Source organism: Pseudophryne corroboree, chromosome 2, assembly GCF_028390025.1.
Source record: "Pseudophryne corroboree isolate aPseCor3 chromosome 2, aPseCor3.hap2, whole genome shotgun sequence".
In the NCBI taxonomy this organism is placed as follows: Eukaryota; Metazoa; Chordata; class Amphibia; order Anura; family Myobatrachidae; genus Pseudophryne; species Pseudophryne corroboree.
In genome coordinates, this window is record NC_086445.1 from 814,361,849 (window position 1) to 814,375,712 (window position 13,864).

Consider the following 13,864-nt stretch of genomic DNA (forward strand, 5'->3'; position numbering starts at 1 on the left):
GGATAACATTCTTTTGACTCTCGGTTATATCAGGGACGCTGCAGCTTACCTAAAGGATGCAGTGATGGATATTGGCTTCTTGGGATCAAGGGCCAATGCCATGGCAGTCTCGGCCAGGAGAGCGCTGTGGATTCATCAATGGAATGCTGATGCTGACTCCAAGACAGCTATGGAAGCTCTCCCATATAAAGGTAGTGTCTTGTTTGGTGACGGCCTCACTGACCTGGTGTCTACCGCTACAGCGGGTAAGTCATCTTTTCTTCCTTATGTTCCAGCACAACAGAAAAAGGCACCCCATTATCAGATGCAGTCCTTTCGGCCTAATAAACACAAAAAAGGAAGAGGATCATCCTTCCTTGCCTCTAAAGGTAGAGGTAGGGGAAAAATGTTCCCTGCAGTGCCAGGTTCCCAGGACCAGAAGTCCTCCCCAGCCTCTGCCAAGTCCACCGCATGACGCTGGGGCTCCCCTACGGGAGTCCATACCGGTGGGGGCGCGTCTCCGACTCTTCAGTCAGGTCTGGTTTCACTCGGGCCTAGATCCTTGGGTGTTAGACATAGTGTCCCAAGGGTACAAACTGGAGTTTCAGGAGGTGCCCCCCCCCCACGAATTTTCAAATCAGCCTTGCCAGTTTCTATCCCAGAAAGGGAAGTAGTGAGTGCTGCGATACAAAAGCTGGGTCAACAGAGTGTCATTGTCCCGGTACCCCCGTCTCAACAGGGAGAAGGGTTTTATTCGAGCCTCTTTGTCGTGCCAAAGCCGGACGGCTCAGTCAGACCGATCCTGAACCTAAAATGCCTCAATCTGTATTTGAAAACTTTCAAGTTCTAGATGGAATCTCTTCGAGCAGTGATCTCCAGTCTAGAAGGGGGGGATTTTATGGCGTCAGTCGACATAAAAGATGCCTGCTTACATGTGCCAATATATCCTCCACATCAAGTTTTCCTGAGGTTTGCGGTGCAGGATTGTCATTACCAATTTCAGACGTTGCCGTTTGGTCTTTCCACGGCCCCGAGGGTCTTCACCAAAGTGATGGCGGAAATGATGGTACTCCTACGCAAGCAGGGTGTCACAATTATCCCGTACTTGGACGATCTCCTGATAAAGGCGAGATCAAAGGAGCAGCTGCTAAGAAATGTGGAACTCTCCCTGACGGTTCTGCAACATCATGGTTGGATTCTAAGTTTGCCAAAGTCACAGTTGATTCCGACAACTCAGCTGCCTTTCTTGGGCATGATCCTGGACATGGAACTGCAGAGAGTGTTTCTTCCAGCGGAATAAGCTCTGGAAATCCAATGCATGGTCAAGGAGATTCTGAAACCGGCAAGTGTGTTGATTCATCATTGCACTTGAGTGCTGGGGAAGATGGTTGCGGCTTACGAAGCCATTCCGTTTGGCAGGTTTCATGCCCGGGTGTTTCAGTGGGACCTGCTGGACAAATGGTCCAGGTTTCCCCTGCACATGCACCGGAAAATAAGTCTATCTTCCAGGACCAGAATATCTCTCCTGTGGTGGCTTCAAAGTTCTCACCTCCTAGAGGGACGCATGTTCGGAATCCAGGATTGGGTCCTGCTGACCATGGATGCAAGTCTCCAAAGCTGGGGAGCAGTCACACAAGGAAGAAGTTTCCAGGGAAAATGGTCAAGCCAGGAAACTTGTCTCCACATAAACGTTCTGAAATTAAGGGCCATTTACAACGGCCTTCTGCAAGCGGAACACTTTCTTCGAGGTCTACCTGTCCTGATTCAGTCAGACAACGTAACAGCGGTGGCGTACGTAAACTGCCAGGGCGGAACAAAGAGCAGAGTGGCGATGGTGGAGGCCACAAGAGTCCTCCGCTGGGCGGAAAAGCACGTGAGCGCTCTGTCAGCAGTCTTCCTTCCGGGCTTGGCAACTGGGATGCAGACTTCCTCAGCAGGCATGATCTCCATCCAGGAGAGTGGGGTCTTCATCAAGAGGTCTTTGCAGAAGTGACAAGGCGTTGGGGAATTCCTCAAATAGACATGATGGTGTCTCGCCTCAAAAAGAAGCTTCCGAGATATTGTTCCAGGTCAAGGGACCCTCAAGCCAGTGCAGTGGACGCCCTGGTAACTCCGTGGGTGTTTCAGTCGGTATATGTGTTCCCTCCACTTTCTCTCATTCCAAAAGTGTTGAGGATCATAAGACGAACAAGGGTTCCGGCAGTACTCGTAGTTCCAGATTGGCCACGGAGGGCCTGGTATCCGGATCTTCAGGAATTGCTCATAGAAGATCCTTGGCCTCTTCCTCTCGGAGAGGATCTGTTACTGCAGGGGCCATGCGTATTTCAAGACTTACCGTGGCTGCGTTTGACGGCGTGGAGGTTGAACGCCAAATCCTAGCTCGAAACGGTATTTCCGGGGAAGTCATCCCTACTCTCCTTAAGGCTAGAAAGGAGGTCACGGCGAAGCATTATCACCGTATTTGGAGAAAATATGTGTCGTGGTGTGAAGCCAAGATAGCTCCTACGGAGGAGTTTCAGCTGGGTCGTTTCCTGCATTTTTTGCAGGCAGGTGTGGATGCAGGCCTAAAATTGGGTTCCATAAAAGTGCAGATTTCGGCTTTATCTATTTTCTTTCAAAAAGAATTGGCCGCCCTTCCAGAGGTTCAGACTTTCGTGAAGGGAGTGCTGCACATCCATCCTCCGTTTGTGCCACCCGTGGCTCCGTGGGATCTTGACGTGGTGTTGCAATTTCTTATGTCTCACTGGTTTGAACCTTTGCGAAAGGTTGAGTTGAAATTTCTCACTTGGAAAATGGTCATGCTTTTGGCCTTGGCGTCCGCAAGACGGGTGTCGGAGTTGGCGGCTTTGTTTTACAAGAGCCCCTATTTGATTTTCCATGAGGATAGAGTGGAATTGAGAACTCGTCAACAATTTCTGCCGAAGGTGGTTTCTTCGTTTCACATAAACCAACCCATTGTGGTGCCTGTGGCTACGGGTGCCTTGGCTATGTCAAAATCTCTCGATGTTGTTAGGCTTTGAAAATTTATGTCGCCAGAACGGCTCAAATTAGGAAATCAGAGGCTCTGTTTGTCCTATATGCTCCCAACAAAATTGGGGCTCCTGCTTCCAAGCAGACTATTGCACGCTGGATCTGTACTACGATTTGGCATGCTCATTCTATGGCTGGATTGCCGTTACCGAAGTCAGTGAAAGCTCATTCTACCAGAAAGGTGGGCTCATCTTGGGTGGCTGCCTGAGGAGTCTTGGCGCTTCAACTTTGCAGAGCAGCTACGTGGTCGGGTTCAAACACTTTTGCTAAGTTCTACAAGTTTGATACCCTGGCTGAGGAGGACCTCATGTTTGCTCAATCGGTGCTGCAGAGTCATCTGCACTCTCCCGCCCGGTCTGGAGCTTTGGTATAGACCCCATGGTCCTTTTGGAGTCCCCAGCATCCTCTAGGACGTAAGAGAAAATAGGATTTTAATACCTACCGGTAAATCCTTTTCTCCTAGTCCGTAGAGGATGCTGGGCGCCCAGCCCAGTGCGGACTGTTACTTGCAGTTGTATTGATAGTTGTTGTTTTCGGTTACACGAAGGTTGTGTATCGGTTATATTCAGCTTGTTGCTGTCTTTAGTTCATACTGTTATCTGGTATTCCTGGTAATCCAGTTGTACGGTGTGTTGTGGTGTGAGCTGGTATGTATCTCGCGGGTGTAGTACGGCTGACCGGCGGTCTCCTGACCGCCGGTCAGCTTACCGACGCCGGGATCCCGGCAGCATACCGACGCCGGGATCCCGGCGGGGAGGGGCGAGTGCAGCAAGCCCCTTGCGGGCTCGGTGGCGACCTGCAGTCGCCACGGGTTCTATTCCCACTCTATGGGTGTCGTGGACACCCACGGGTGGAAATAGTCCCTGTTGGTCGGCATGCCGACCATCGGGACAGTGACCCGTCGGGCTGGTGGAGGAGGTCATTTGACTGTCGGTCAGCTGACCGGCGGTCACATGAATACCACCCGTATCTCACCCTTAGTTTAACAAAAATCCTTTTCCTCAAAATGTCCGTCTCCCTGGGCACAGTTCCTATAACTGAGGTCTGGAGGAGGGATATAGAGGGAGGAGCCAGTTCACACCCATTTAAAGTCTTATAGTGTGCCCATGTCTCCTGCGGATCCCGTCTATACCCCATGGTCCCTTTGGAGTCCCCATGGTCCTTTTGAAGTCCCCAGCATCCTCTACGGACTAGGAGAAAAGGATTTACCGGTAGGTATTAAAATCCTATTTTAACCCCCTTATGGCCATGTGTTTTCCCCGCCACTGTACCCCCATGATGTTCTATTGATGTTTGTGTAATGAGGAAAGTATTTACTAAAAAAAAATCTTTATTTATAAATAATAATAATTATTACAAATTAAAAACCATTTAACCATAAAAACTTTAAACCATAAAAACATTTAACCATAAACCATTTGTAACACACTAAATATGTGCACCACTTTTTTTTTTATCATTACAGATATGTCTCTAGATAGTGACAATGACTTTATCACCGGCCTACTGGAGATGTACTGTGGACATGAATGTCTCTGGAAGGTCAAGGCCAAGGGGTATTCCGATAAAGTGCGCCGGAATGCGGCATTGGAGGAGTTAGTGGACTACTGTAGGCCCTTTGTGTCCACTGCAGAGAAAGAATGGGTCAAGAAAAAGATCCAGAACCTGCGTACAGTATTCCTGAAAGAACACAAAAAAATGGAGCAGTCTAAAAAGTCTGGAGCACGTTCGGCCCAGATTTACAAAACCTCGCTCTGGTACTACAGCATGCTGGAGTTTGTCCTGGACCAGGAGCATACCCGGACAGGTTTCACCTCCCTCCCTCGGACTGCCACACAAGAGACACCAGAGCCTGAAGACGGTGACCTATCTCTGACAGCATCTGTAAGTATATTTTTTTAAATACGTTTTTAAGTTTATCAAAGTTCCACCATCAGTCCAACACAGTACACACACAGTACACTAATTAAATGTGGGCCTCTTGCCAATCGACTGCACCCACCCTGTTAAAATAGGCCAGGTACTCGTTCCACAGAGGGAAATGGTGAAGTCTCCTCCGGGTGTTCTGGGTCTGGGTTTCTGGGCGCTCCTCTGGGCTGTGTCCTATGCTGGGTGGTTTTGCTGCGCAAATAGTTATGCAGAATACAGCACGCAGTCACCACCCAATCAATCTTCTCCACCTGCAAATTGATAGCCGTAAGGAATATGCGGAAGCGGCTAGACAGGATCCCAAAAGTGTTCTCTACAATTCGCCGTGCCCGAGATAGCCTAAAATTGTAGATGCGCTTCTTCCTTGTCAGGTGCCTTTGGGGGTACGGCTTCATAATGTTCTCGTGGAGTGCGAATGCCTCATCAGCCACGAAAACAAAATTGAGGCTGTGCTGGGTTTGCTCCCTAGATGGCAAGCTCAGTGCCTTTGTGGTGAGCCGCTCGTAGAAGGTGGTATTCTTCAGTGACCCACCATCTGATGCACGTCCGATTTTGCCAACGTCAATGAAGATGAATTCATAGTTGGCATTCACCACTACCATCAGCATGATGCTGAAATACCTTTTATAATTATAATAAAGAGAGCCGATGTTTGCAGGAGGGTTGATGCGGACGTGCTTGCCATCTATCGCTCCCCCACAGTTGCGGAAATGCCAGATGGTGGCAAACTCCTCTGCCACAGCTTGCCATTCAGATGTACTTGCAGGGAGCTATAAAAAAATAGAAATAAAAAATAATAAAACATGTATTTTAACAGTGTTTTTTTTAATCTACTACAGACTGGAAGTGTGGAGATTCCCGCCACTTCAGACCTCAGCATCATCCACAATACAGAGGAATCCCAGCCCCAAGTTCCTACCCCTGAAACACCCGCTACCGCGGATACCCCTGCATCAACAGCTCCTCCGCCGCGCCCCCGGAAGAGAGCCCAAAAAAGAAAGGACATCACCCAGGAGGGTGAAGACATTATCTTTGAGCAGATTAAGGCAAGACTTGCTCGCCTCCACACCCCCGTTAGAGGCACTGAGTACCGCCTATGGAAGAAGTAACTGGATGTTACGAAACGCGTCTAGGACTCCCTATTTAAGTGATTGCTGAATAGTTCAGACTTCTGCCCGGCACCTCCAGAACACTCGGCACCCGTTACCAGCTTATCGTGTAGGACGCCATTTATTCAGTGCCGCAGTGATCAGTGCTTTCTGGATGCCGGAGCGGCTGTGCGTTTGACCGCTCGAACGGGTGTAGCAAGAGTGTTAACCCACTCGTTGGAGCTGCCTGGCTGCCCGTACGGAAACCTCCCATCAGCGTGACTCATCCAGCCGCACGGTTAGAAGCCGCTAGCTAACTGCACTACACCGCTACGGTTCACAGGTAACAGCCGTATATCGCATCGTGCATCCCCGGGGACGCTCGGCTGCACTAAAAACTCCTCGTACTGGCAAACAGGTCCCGTATTACAAGCATAAGGGACAGAGTGAGCAAATGTACCTGTGACCGATTTTATCTGTGGTGCACAGCTTTTGGATATAAATACCGGTGTCCTTTGGACTCAATTATCGGGTGCAATTTAACACGGAGGATTCCATTCCTCACTGAACTTGTGGCTTAATTCTTGTCAGTTTGGACAATATACTTTTCAGCACACTTATTTATGATGAGAATTGTCTCTTTTTAATTGCTATATTGATGTATTTGAGGGTGTTGTGACCACACCAGATCTTAAACATCACAAGAATAATATATGTTTATATGGTTATATGTTTTAAATAAATATTTGATAATTGAGAATGGTGTGGAACAATTAATTGGCTCTATAGCGCAACCTCTTTCTTATTCAATCCTATATCCAAATTGTGATAAACTGTTTTATTTTTATGTGCCATGTTGGCAACTAATTGCATAGAGTTCTTTGTGCCATGTTGGCAAATAATTGCATAAATTTGCACAGTTGGTTAAAAAAAACCCCCACAACTTTGTTTTCTATAAACCGTTTAAAAGTAACTAAACAGGTGTGTGTATTTTATTTACCTTTAAATACTGGTCCTGCAGCACCTTCACAATGGCCTTGCAGGTGTCAGGGATTATCCGGCCCAAAGCCTGGGAGGAGATGAGTGTCCCAAACTTCATGTCCTCCAGTGACCGCCCTGTAGCCAGGAACCTCAGCGTAGCAGTCAGCCTCTCCTAGACAGTCAAAAGGTCAACAGACAATAGATTGACAGGTACAAAACGGTCAACAGAGTAAAAAGGACGACATGAAAATGGTTGATATAAAAAGGTCTACACAATTTTTTGGGGGTGTTTTTAGTTTAACCATATGTGACCCATCTTAGTAGAAACGTGCCCCCATGCTGGCTCGCATCGCTGTTTACGCTTCTGTCACAGCGGCTCTCTCTGCTTACCACAAGGTTACTAACCATAATAGTTTGTGATATGGATAGCAAATTCAGCAAAAAATTGTAAAAGCATGAAAAAAAAGCGTTAACCATGTGTGTTAACCTTTGTTATGTTGACTTTTTGAACCTGTCGGCCTAATGTACCTGTCCACCTTTTGTTCTGTCTACCTTTTGCATGTCGACCTTTTCACCTTTTGTACCTGTCGACCTGTTGACTGTGGACCATATGGTGTTGACCTATTGACTGTGGACTATATGGTGTCGACATATTGACTGTGGACCATATGGTGTTAATCTATTGGCTGGACTATACGGTGTTGACCAATTGACAGTGGACCATATGATGTTGACCTATTGACTGTGGACTATATGGTGTTGACCTATTGACTGTGCACCATATGGTGTTGACCTATTGACTGTAGACTATATGGTGTTGACCTATTGACTGTGGACTATATGCTGTTGACCTATTGACTGTGGACCATATGGTGTTGACCTATTGACTGTGGACTATATGGTGTTGACCTATTGACTGTGGACTATATGGTGTTGACCTATTGACTGTGGACTATATGGTGTTAACCTATTGAGTGTGGACCATATGGTGTTGACCTATTGACTGTGAACTATATGGTGTTGACCTATTGACTGTAGACATTATTACTGTCTATCTATCATCTACCCCGTGCAAAGTATCAATTATTTCCAAGTACCTCTAAATGTGTTAAATGTCTGCTACATTACTTCTTTATGGTTTTAAACATTTAAAAAAAATGGTTTAGTTTCTTTAGTGCTTATACTGTATGTAAGGTAATTTAACAGGTGGAAGAACCCCTTGAACTTGGTTGAGACACTTTGGTTTAGGTCCCTGGTTCCTGACAGGTAACAGACTTATGTGTGCAGGCAAGATCATTTAGAATTTTATTTTGTTTCAAATAGTCATCAGTATTCTATAGTAGGTGTTACACTCTATACAGTTGACACCAATAAAATTGCACACTACTCTAGGGACCAATTGAAATACCAATAATAGTGGAAGAAATCATAGTCATAGTATCTAAGGTTGAAAAAAGACAATTTGTCCATCAAGTTCAACCTATTTGTGGTCTCCTATGCAGGATTATTTTGGTCTACATTTTATCTGATGCTGATGTCAGCCGTTGTGTTTTATTCCTATTTTCGTAGTAACTATACTGCGCGACTACGCTCCATAACCCTGGATATCCTTATCCATTAGGAATTTATCTAACCCATTCTTAAAGGTGTTGACTGAGTCCACCATTACAACTCCATCAGGCAGGGAATTCCAAACACGTATTGTCCTTACTGTGAAAAATCCTTTACGTTGCATTGTGCGGAATCTCCTCTCCTCTAACCTAAGCGAGTGTCCACGTATCCTCTGCGCTGATCTTACCAAACACAGGTCCCGTGCAAGCTCTGTGTATTGTTGCCTTATATATTTGTAGATGTTAATCGTGTCCCCTCTTAATCTCTTCTTTTCCAGTGTAAACATGCCTAGCCTTGCAAGCCTTTCCTCGTATCCCAGCATCTCCATGCCCTTAATTAGTTTGGTCGCCCGCCTCTGAACCTTTTCTAGCTCCAGAATATCCTTTTTGTAGTATGGTGCCCAAAATTGCACACAGTATTCAAGATGTGGCCTCACTAGTGATTTATATAATGGTAGTATAACACTCTCGTCCCTTGCATCAATTCCCCGTTTTATGCATGCTAATATCTTATTAGCCTTCTTTGCTGCAATCCTACTTTGGGTACTGCTGCTTAGTTTGCTATCTATGTAAACACCTAAGTCCTTTTCCAGTACAGAATCCCCTAATGTTACCCCATTTAGTATGTAGGTGTAATTTTTGTTCTTGGTACCATAGTGCATTACCTTACACTTGTCTGTATTGAAGTGCATTCTCCATTTGTCTGCCCATGCTTCTAATTTAACTAAGTCGTTCTGAAGAGACTCAGCATCCCCCTCCGTATTTATAACTTTACACAATTTGGTATCATCTGCAAAAATTGACACAATACGCTCTAGACCTTTTGTTAGGTCGTTAATGAAAATGTTGAACAATAGTGGTCCAAGTACAGACCCTTGTGGCACACCGCTTAGCACTTCAGTCCAATTTGAAAATGATCCATTAACCACAACGCGCTGTTCCCTATTATCTAACCAATTTTTGACCCAAGTGCATATTGTGCTCCTTAGCCCTATTTCTTGTAGCTTATAGATAAGATGCATGTGTGGTACAGTGTCGAAAGCTTTGGCAAAGTCTAAAAAGATTACATCCACCTCCTTACCCTGATCAAGGTTCGCACTTACTGTTTCATAAAAGCCAAGCAAGTTGGTTTGACATGATCTGTCTTTCACAAATCCATGTTGATTCCAGTTAATGACCTTATTGACTTCAAGGAACTTCTGAATACTGTCCCTTAGAATACCTTCCAATACTTTCCCCACTATAGATGTAAGACTAATTGGTCTATAATTACCCGGTTCAGCTTTACTTCCCTTTTTGAATATTGGCACTACTTCCACTATATGCCAGTCTTTGGGAACCATACCTGATATAACTGAATCTTTAAAGATCAAAAATAGCGGTCTTGCAAGTTTAGAGTGAAGCTCCATTAGAACCCTTGGGTGAATTCCATCGGGACTCAGTGACTTATTAATCTTTACATTTTTTATCGGTCACAGACTACCTCCTCACTTAAATAAGCACTTATCAGTGGGACATTATCATTATTGAGATTGTGTGTTAATCCCTGAATTTGGTCCTCTCTTGTAAATACTGTTGAAAAAAACTCATTTCGTTTGTCCGCTATGTAATTATCATTTTTGACTAAGACTCCCAACTTGTCTTTTAAAGGGCCTATACACTCCTTCTTTAATCTCTTGCTGTTGATGTATTTAAAGAATTTTTTGGGATTCGCTTTGTTTTCCTTTGCTACTAGTTTTTCTGTTTCTACTTTAGCCGCTCTAATTTCTTTTTTGCATATTTTGTTACAGTCCTTATATTGCTGAAATGCATTCCCGTCAGATTTGTATTTTTTGAATGCTCTCCTTTTCTTGCCCATAAATTCCTTTATCTTTTTGTTAAGCCACATTGGTTTGGGATTTTTATTCCTTTTTTTGCTGCTCGTGGGAATAAATTGGAGAGTATTTTTAACTAGCAGTGATTTTAATACATCCCATTTCTCCGTAGTATTTTTCCCTTGAAACAAAATTTCCCATTCAATATCCCTTAAAGCTTCCCTCATCATGTCAAAGTTGGCTTTGCTAAAGTTTAGTGTCCTAGTTGAGCCATTATAGGACTGTTTATGAAAACTGATATTGATCGTTTCCTATGGGCTCCCCTACTATAATATTTGATAGAAATGATCCATTGTTTGTTAATACCAGGGCCTATATTTACTAATAATCCGAGTTTGTCCGATTAGTGTTTTTTTCTCTAAGTCCCAACACGGGAATTCACTAAGCACAAATCTCGGCAGTGTTTGGGCTATTCGTAATGGTTTGAATGACAAAGTTCAGAAATACGAATGAATATACCATCGGTCAAACGCGGCTGTTATTTCATACAACACGGGTATTCACTATTCATTCGTATTTGGGTGTTAGTCTCTGAGTGATCAATTGCGGTCGTATTATTTTGCGAATCGTAAATAAAACCAGCAAAAAAATAGACCTGCTTTTTTCAGGTGTGTTTACATGTGTTGGCACTTACAAATCATTCACACCTGAATTAGGATGCCTATAAAAGGGACACAAACTTGTCTCATCCAAAATAATTTATTGCCTTATGTTTGCTGGAGTAAACTTGGAGATTTGTAAGTCAATACACATTTTTCAACATATATCCATTATTATACACATTAGTGTTAAACTTCAAATATTTCACATTTTGTTGGTTCTGCCTCATGTTTTTTTAATATGATTACTCATTTTTAACACACACAAACATGCCACAACAATAATGTCATTCATTTTGGCCCTGAAATTTAAAAATTTGACCCCAACATATTAGGACACTTTTACCCAACTCTATTGTGTTTTTCTTGTAAACTCGTCTACAGAAGAAATGTAAAAGAGTTTTAAGTCACATTCTAAGTTGCATTGGTCATGGATGAATCTGCCTGGCTGCCAATTATTGTGTCTGCATGAGATGAGAATGATTGGAATCTAGAAAGAGTAATTATTAGAAAAAAATCAAGTGGTCTGGTTACTGCATGCTAAAGACATTCTGCCTGGCTGCCAATTATTGTGTCTGCATGAGATGAGAATGATTGGAATCTAGAAAGAGTAATGATTAGAAAAAAATCAAGTGGTCTGGTTACTGCGTGCTAAAGACATTCTGCCTGGCTGCCAATTATTGTGTCTGCATGAGATGAGAATGATTGGAATCTAGAAAGAGTAATGATTAGAAAAAAATCAAGTGGTCTGGTTTCTTCATGCTAACATCTATGTGCAGCTCAAACAACATTTTCCTCCTCCAAAAAAATACAAAGATGGTAAAGAATAAATGTGCATACAAATTTCTTGTTGTTGTTTGTACCAGTTATAATTAATGATGTTCTACAAATTGTCAAGGAGCTAAGTGTTATATCTATTCTGACAAACATACACTTACTATTTTTTTTATTTTACTTCTCTTTAAAGAAATCGTTGTGGTTTATATTTTAACTTTTTTTGGGTGGCTGCTTGTCCTGGCCTTTGCCTTTACCACTGTCATGTTGGCATGCTCTGGTGGAGCGCCTTGGTGGTGATGACACTGGCATTATAATTGGAGTAGTCGTACCAGAACTGCTGCTTGGTTGCTGTTGGTGCAGGGATCTGAGTGTTTCATTGAGGTTAGTGAGAGTGGCATTGAGTTTGCGTGTTGCAGCATTTTGATTGTCTACAATTCTGGAGATAGATTCATTGATCTTTTGATTGTTTTCTAAAATGTTGATATAGCTTTGCTGTTGTCTGTGCTGTTCTTCCATTATGCGCTGTAAGTTGCCCATGACATGTGTAATGTCTGCACGCATGATTTCCATGGTATTGCCAATTCTCATGGTTTGTTCATTTTGTCTACTCATATTTCTGATGATTCTTCTGAGGTGAGATGGTAGGCTTGCAAACATTTGTGTCTGCCTACGCAGGCAATCTTCATTAGTGGCCTGCTGTCTAGCCCAAATGTTCCAAAACACTTGATCAGGGCCTTGGGTTACTGGTGTTGTTGGGCTGTGTTGTGGTGGTGGTGTGCTTTGCTGTGGTGGTGTACTCACAGGTGCTGGGGGGCTGATTCCTTGGCTTAATGGCTGCATTTCTAACATGATTGTCTCATCCATGTCACTGTGTTGCTGGTGTTGCGTAGGGATGCTGGTACCAGGACTAGAAGCTGAAATTATAAACATTTATCCATTAGTTATCCATATGTTTGAGAAATTATAACAAAGCACTAAACATGGAACACATGTCATTGACTGGTGCTTTCAGATATCCTGCCTAGCAACATCATCACTCATAACTTAAATACATACATATGCCTGTTTGTGGCAAATGTGTCTGGTTACTTCATTCTGAAAGCAAACACATGAGTTGTATGGTAGATCAGACATACTCCACCATAAAAACACATTGTAATCCATAATGTGTTGCCTTATAGTGTCTCAAACAAAAACATAGTAATGTTTTTGTATGTATTTGGCAATGTTAGGTCAAACACACATGTGAAAATGATTAAAACAACCTTACTATTTGCCAAGCTTACACATGAGTTTCTGTTGCAGCATCTTCCACACAATGTGCTACTGTATGGCTGAAGTAGACATACATATCTTTACTGGATGTGGACAAAGCCATTTTGCTAGGATTCCATTTCATGTTTTACTGACTTCGGTTACTATAGCAGATTTTGATGGGTTTTGACTTAATGCGTTTAAGTAAATGGATTATTAAGATCTGACATTTATTTAATTTATTTCAGTTTGTTACTCACAATCAAGATGAGGGGAGTGTGGTTGGCGTCTTGGAGGTGTGTCCAAAATTTGGAGTGGGGGGACCGAACATACTGACGATAATCTTCGTGGCGGGGTAGCCTGCTGTGGTTGGCCCTGGACATCAGACCTTGCTTTTTTTGCTGCAACATGTTTTATTTTGTGGTGTGTTACAGAAGTCCGCCTTCTGCTGCTCAAGACTTCTTTTGATGGACCTAGTATTGAAAGTGACATTTTGTTATGGTCATTCCTTTACAAACATAACCTATACTACAATGGACACTTTACCTGCTTCCGGTGCGTCATCATCATCAGATGTCATGGGAGTGACTGTAGGACGACCAGTACTGCTTTTTTCCAACACTGTAAATCAAGAAACAAATAACATAACTCATGTATTCATGCTATTGTTGATACATCCACCCATTATGCTTATAAACATTAAATCTTTAAAAAAAAGGTTGTTTTTTTATGACTCAAAACAT

The 13,864-nt window shown here is 43.4% G+C and overlaps 2 protein-coding genes across 2 annotated transcripts; one reads left to right on the top strand and one right to left on the bottom strand.

Annotated features, from left to right (window-relative positions):
- The first annotated feature begins 4,473 nt into the window (after positions 1-4,473).
- On the top strand, positions 4,474-6,676 carry LOC135051280 (uncharacterized). Its single transcript, XM_063957350.1, has 2 exons — positions 4,474-4,893; positions 5,778-6,676. Exons 1-2 carry the CDS (start codon positions 4,477-4,479, stop codon positions 6,045-6,047), a joined length of 687 nt encoding a protein of 228 aa, XP_063813420.1. The 5' UTR covers positions 4,474-4,476; the 3' UTR covers positions 6,048-6,676.
- A 5,077-nt stretch (positions 6,677-11,753) lies between these two features.
- Positions 11,754-13,453, bottom strand: LOC135051281 (uncharacterized). Its single transcript, XM_063957351.1, has 2 exons — positions 13,382-13,453; positions 11,754-12,781 (listed from the first exon to the last, which is right to left on the bottom strand). Exon 2 carries the CDS (start codon positions 12,729-12,731, stop codon positions 12,078-12,080), a length of 654 nt encoding a protein of 217 aa, XP_063813421.1. The 5' UTR covers positions 12,732-12,781; positions 13,382-13,453; the 3' UTR covers positions 11,754-12,077.
- Positions 13,454-13,864: the final 411 nt, after the last annotated feature.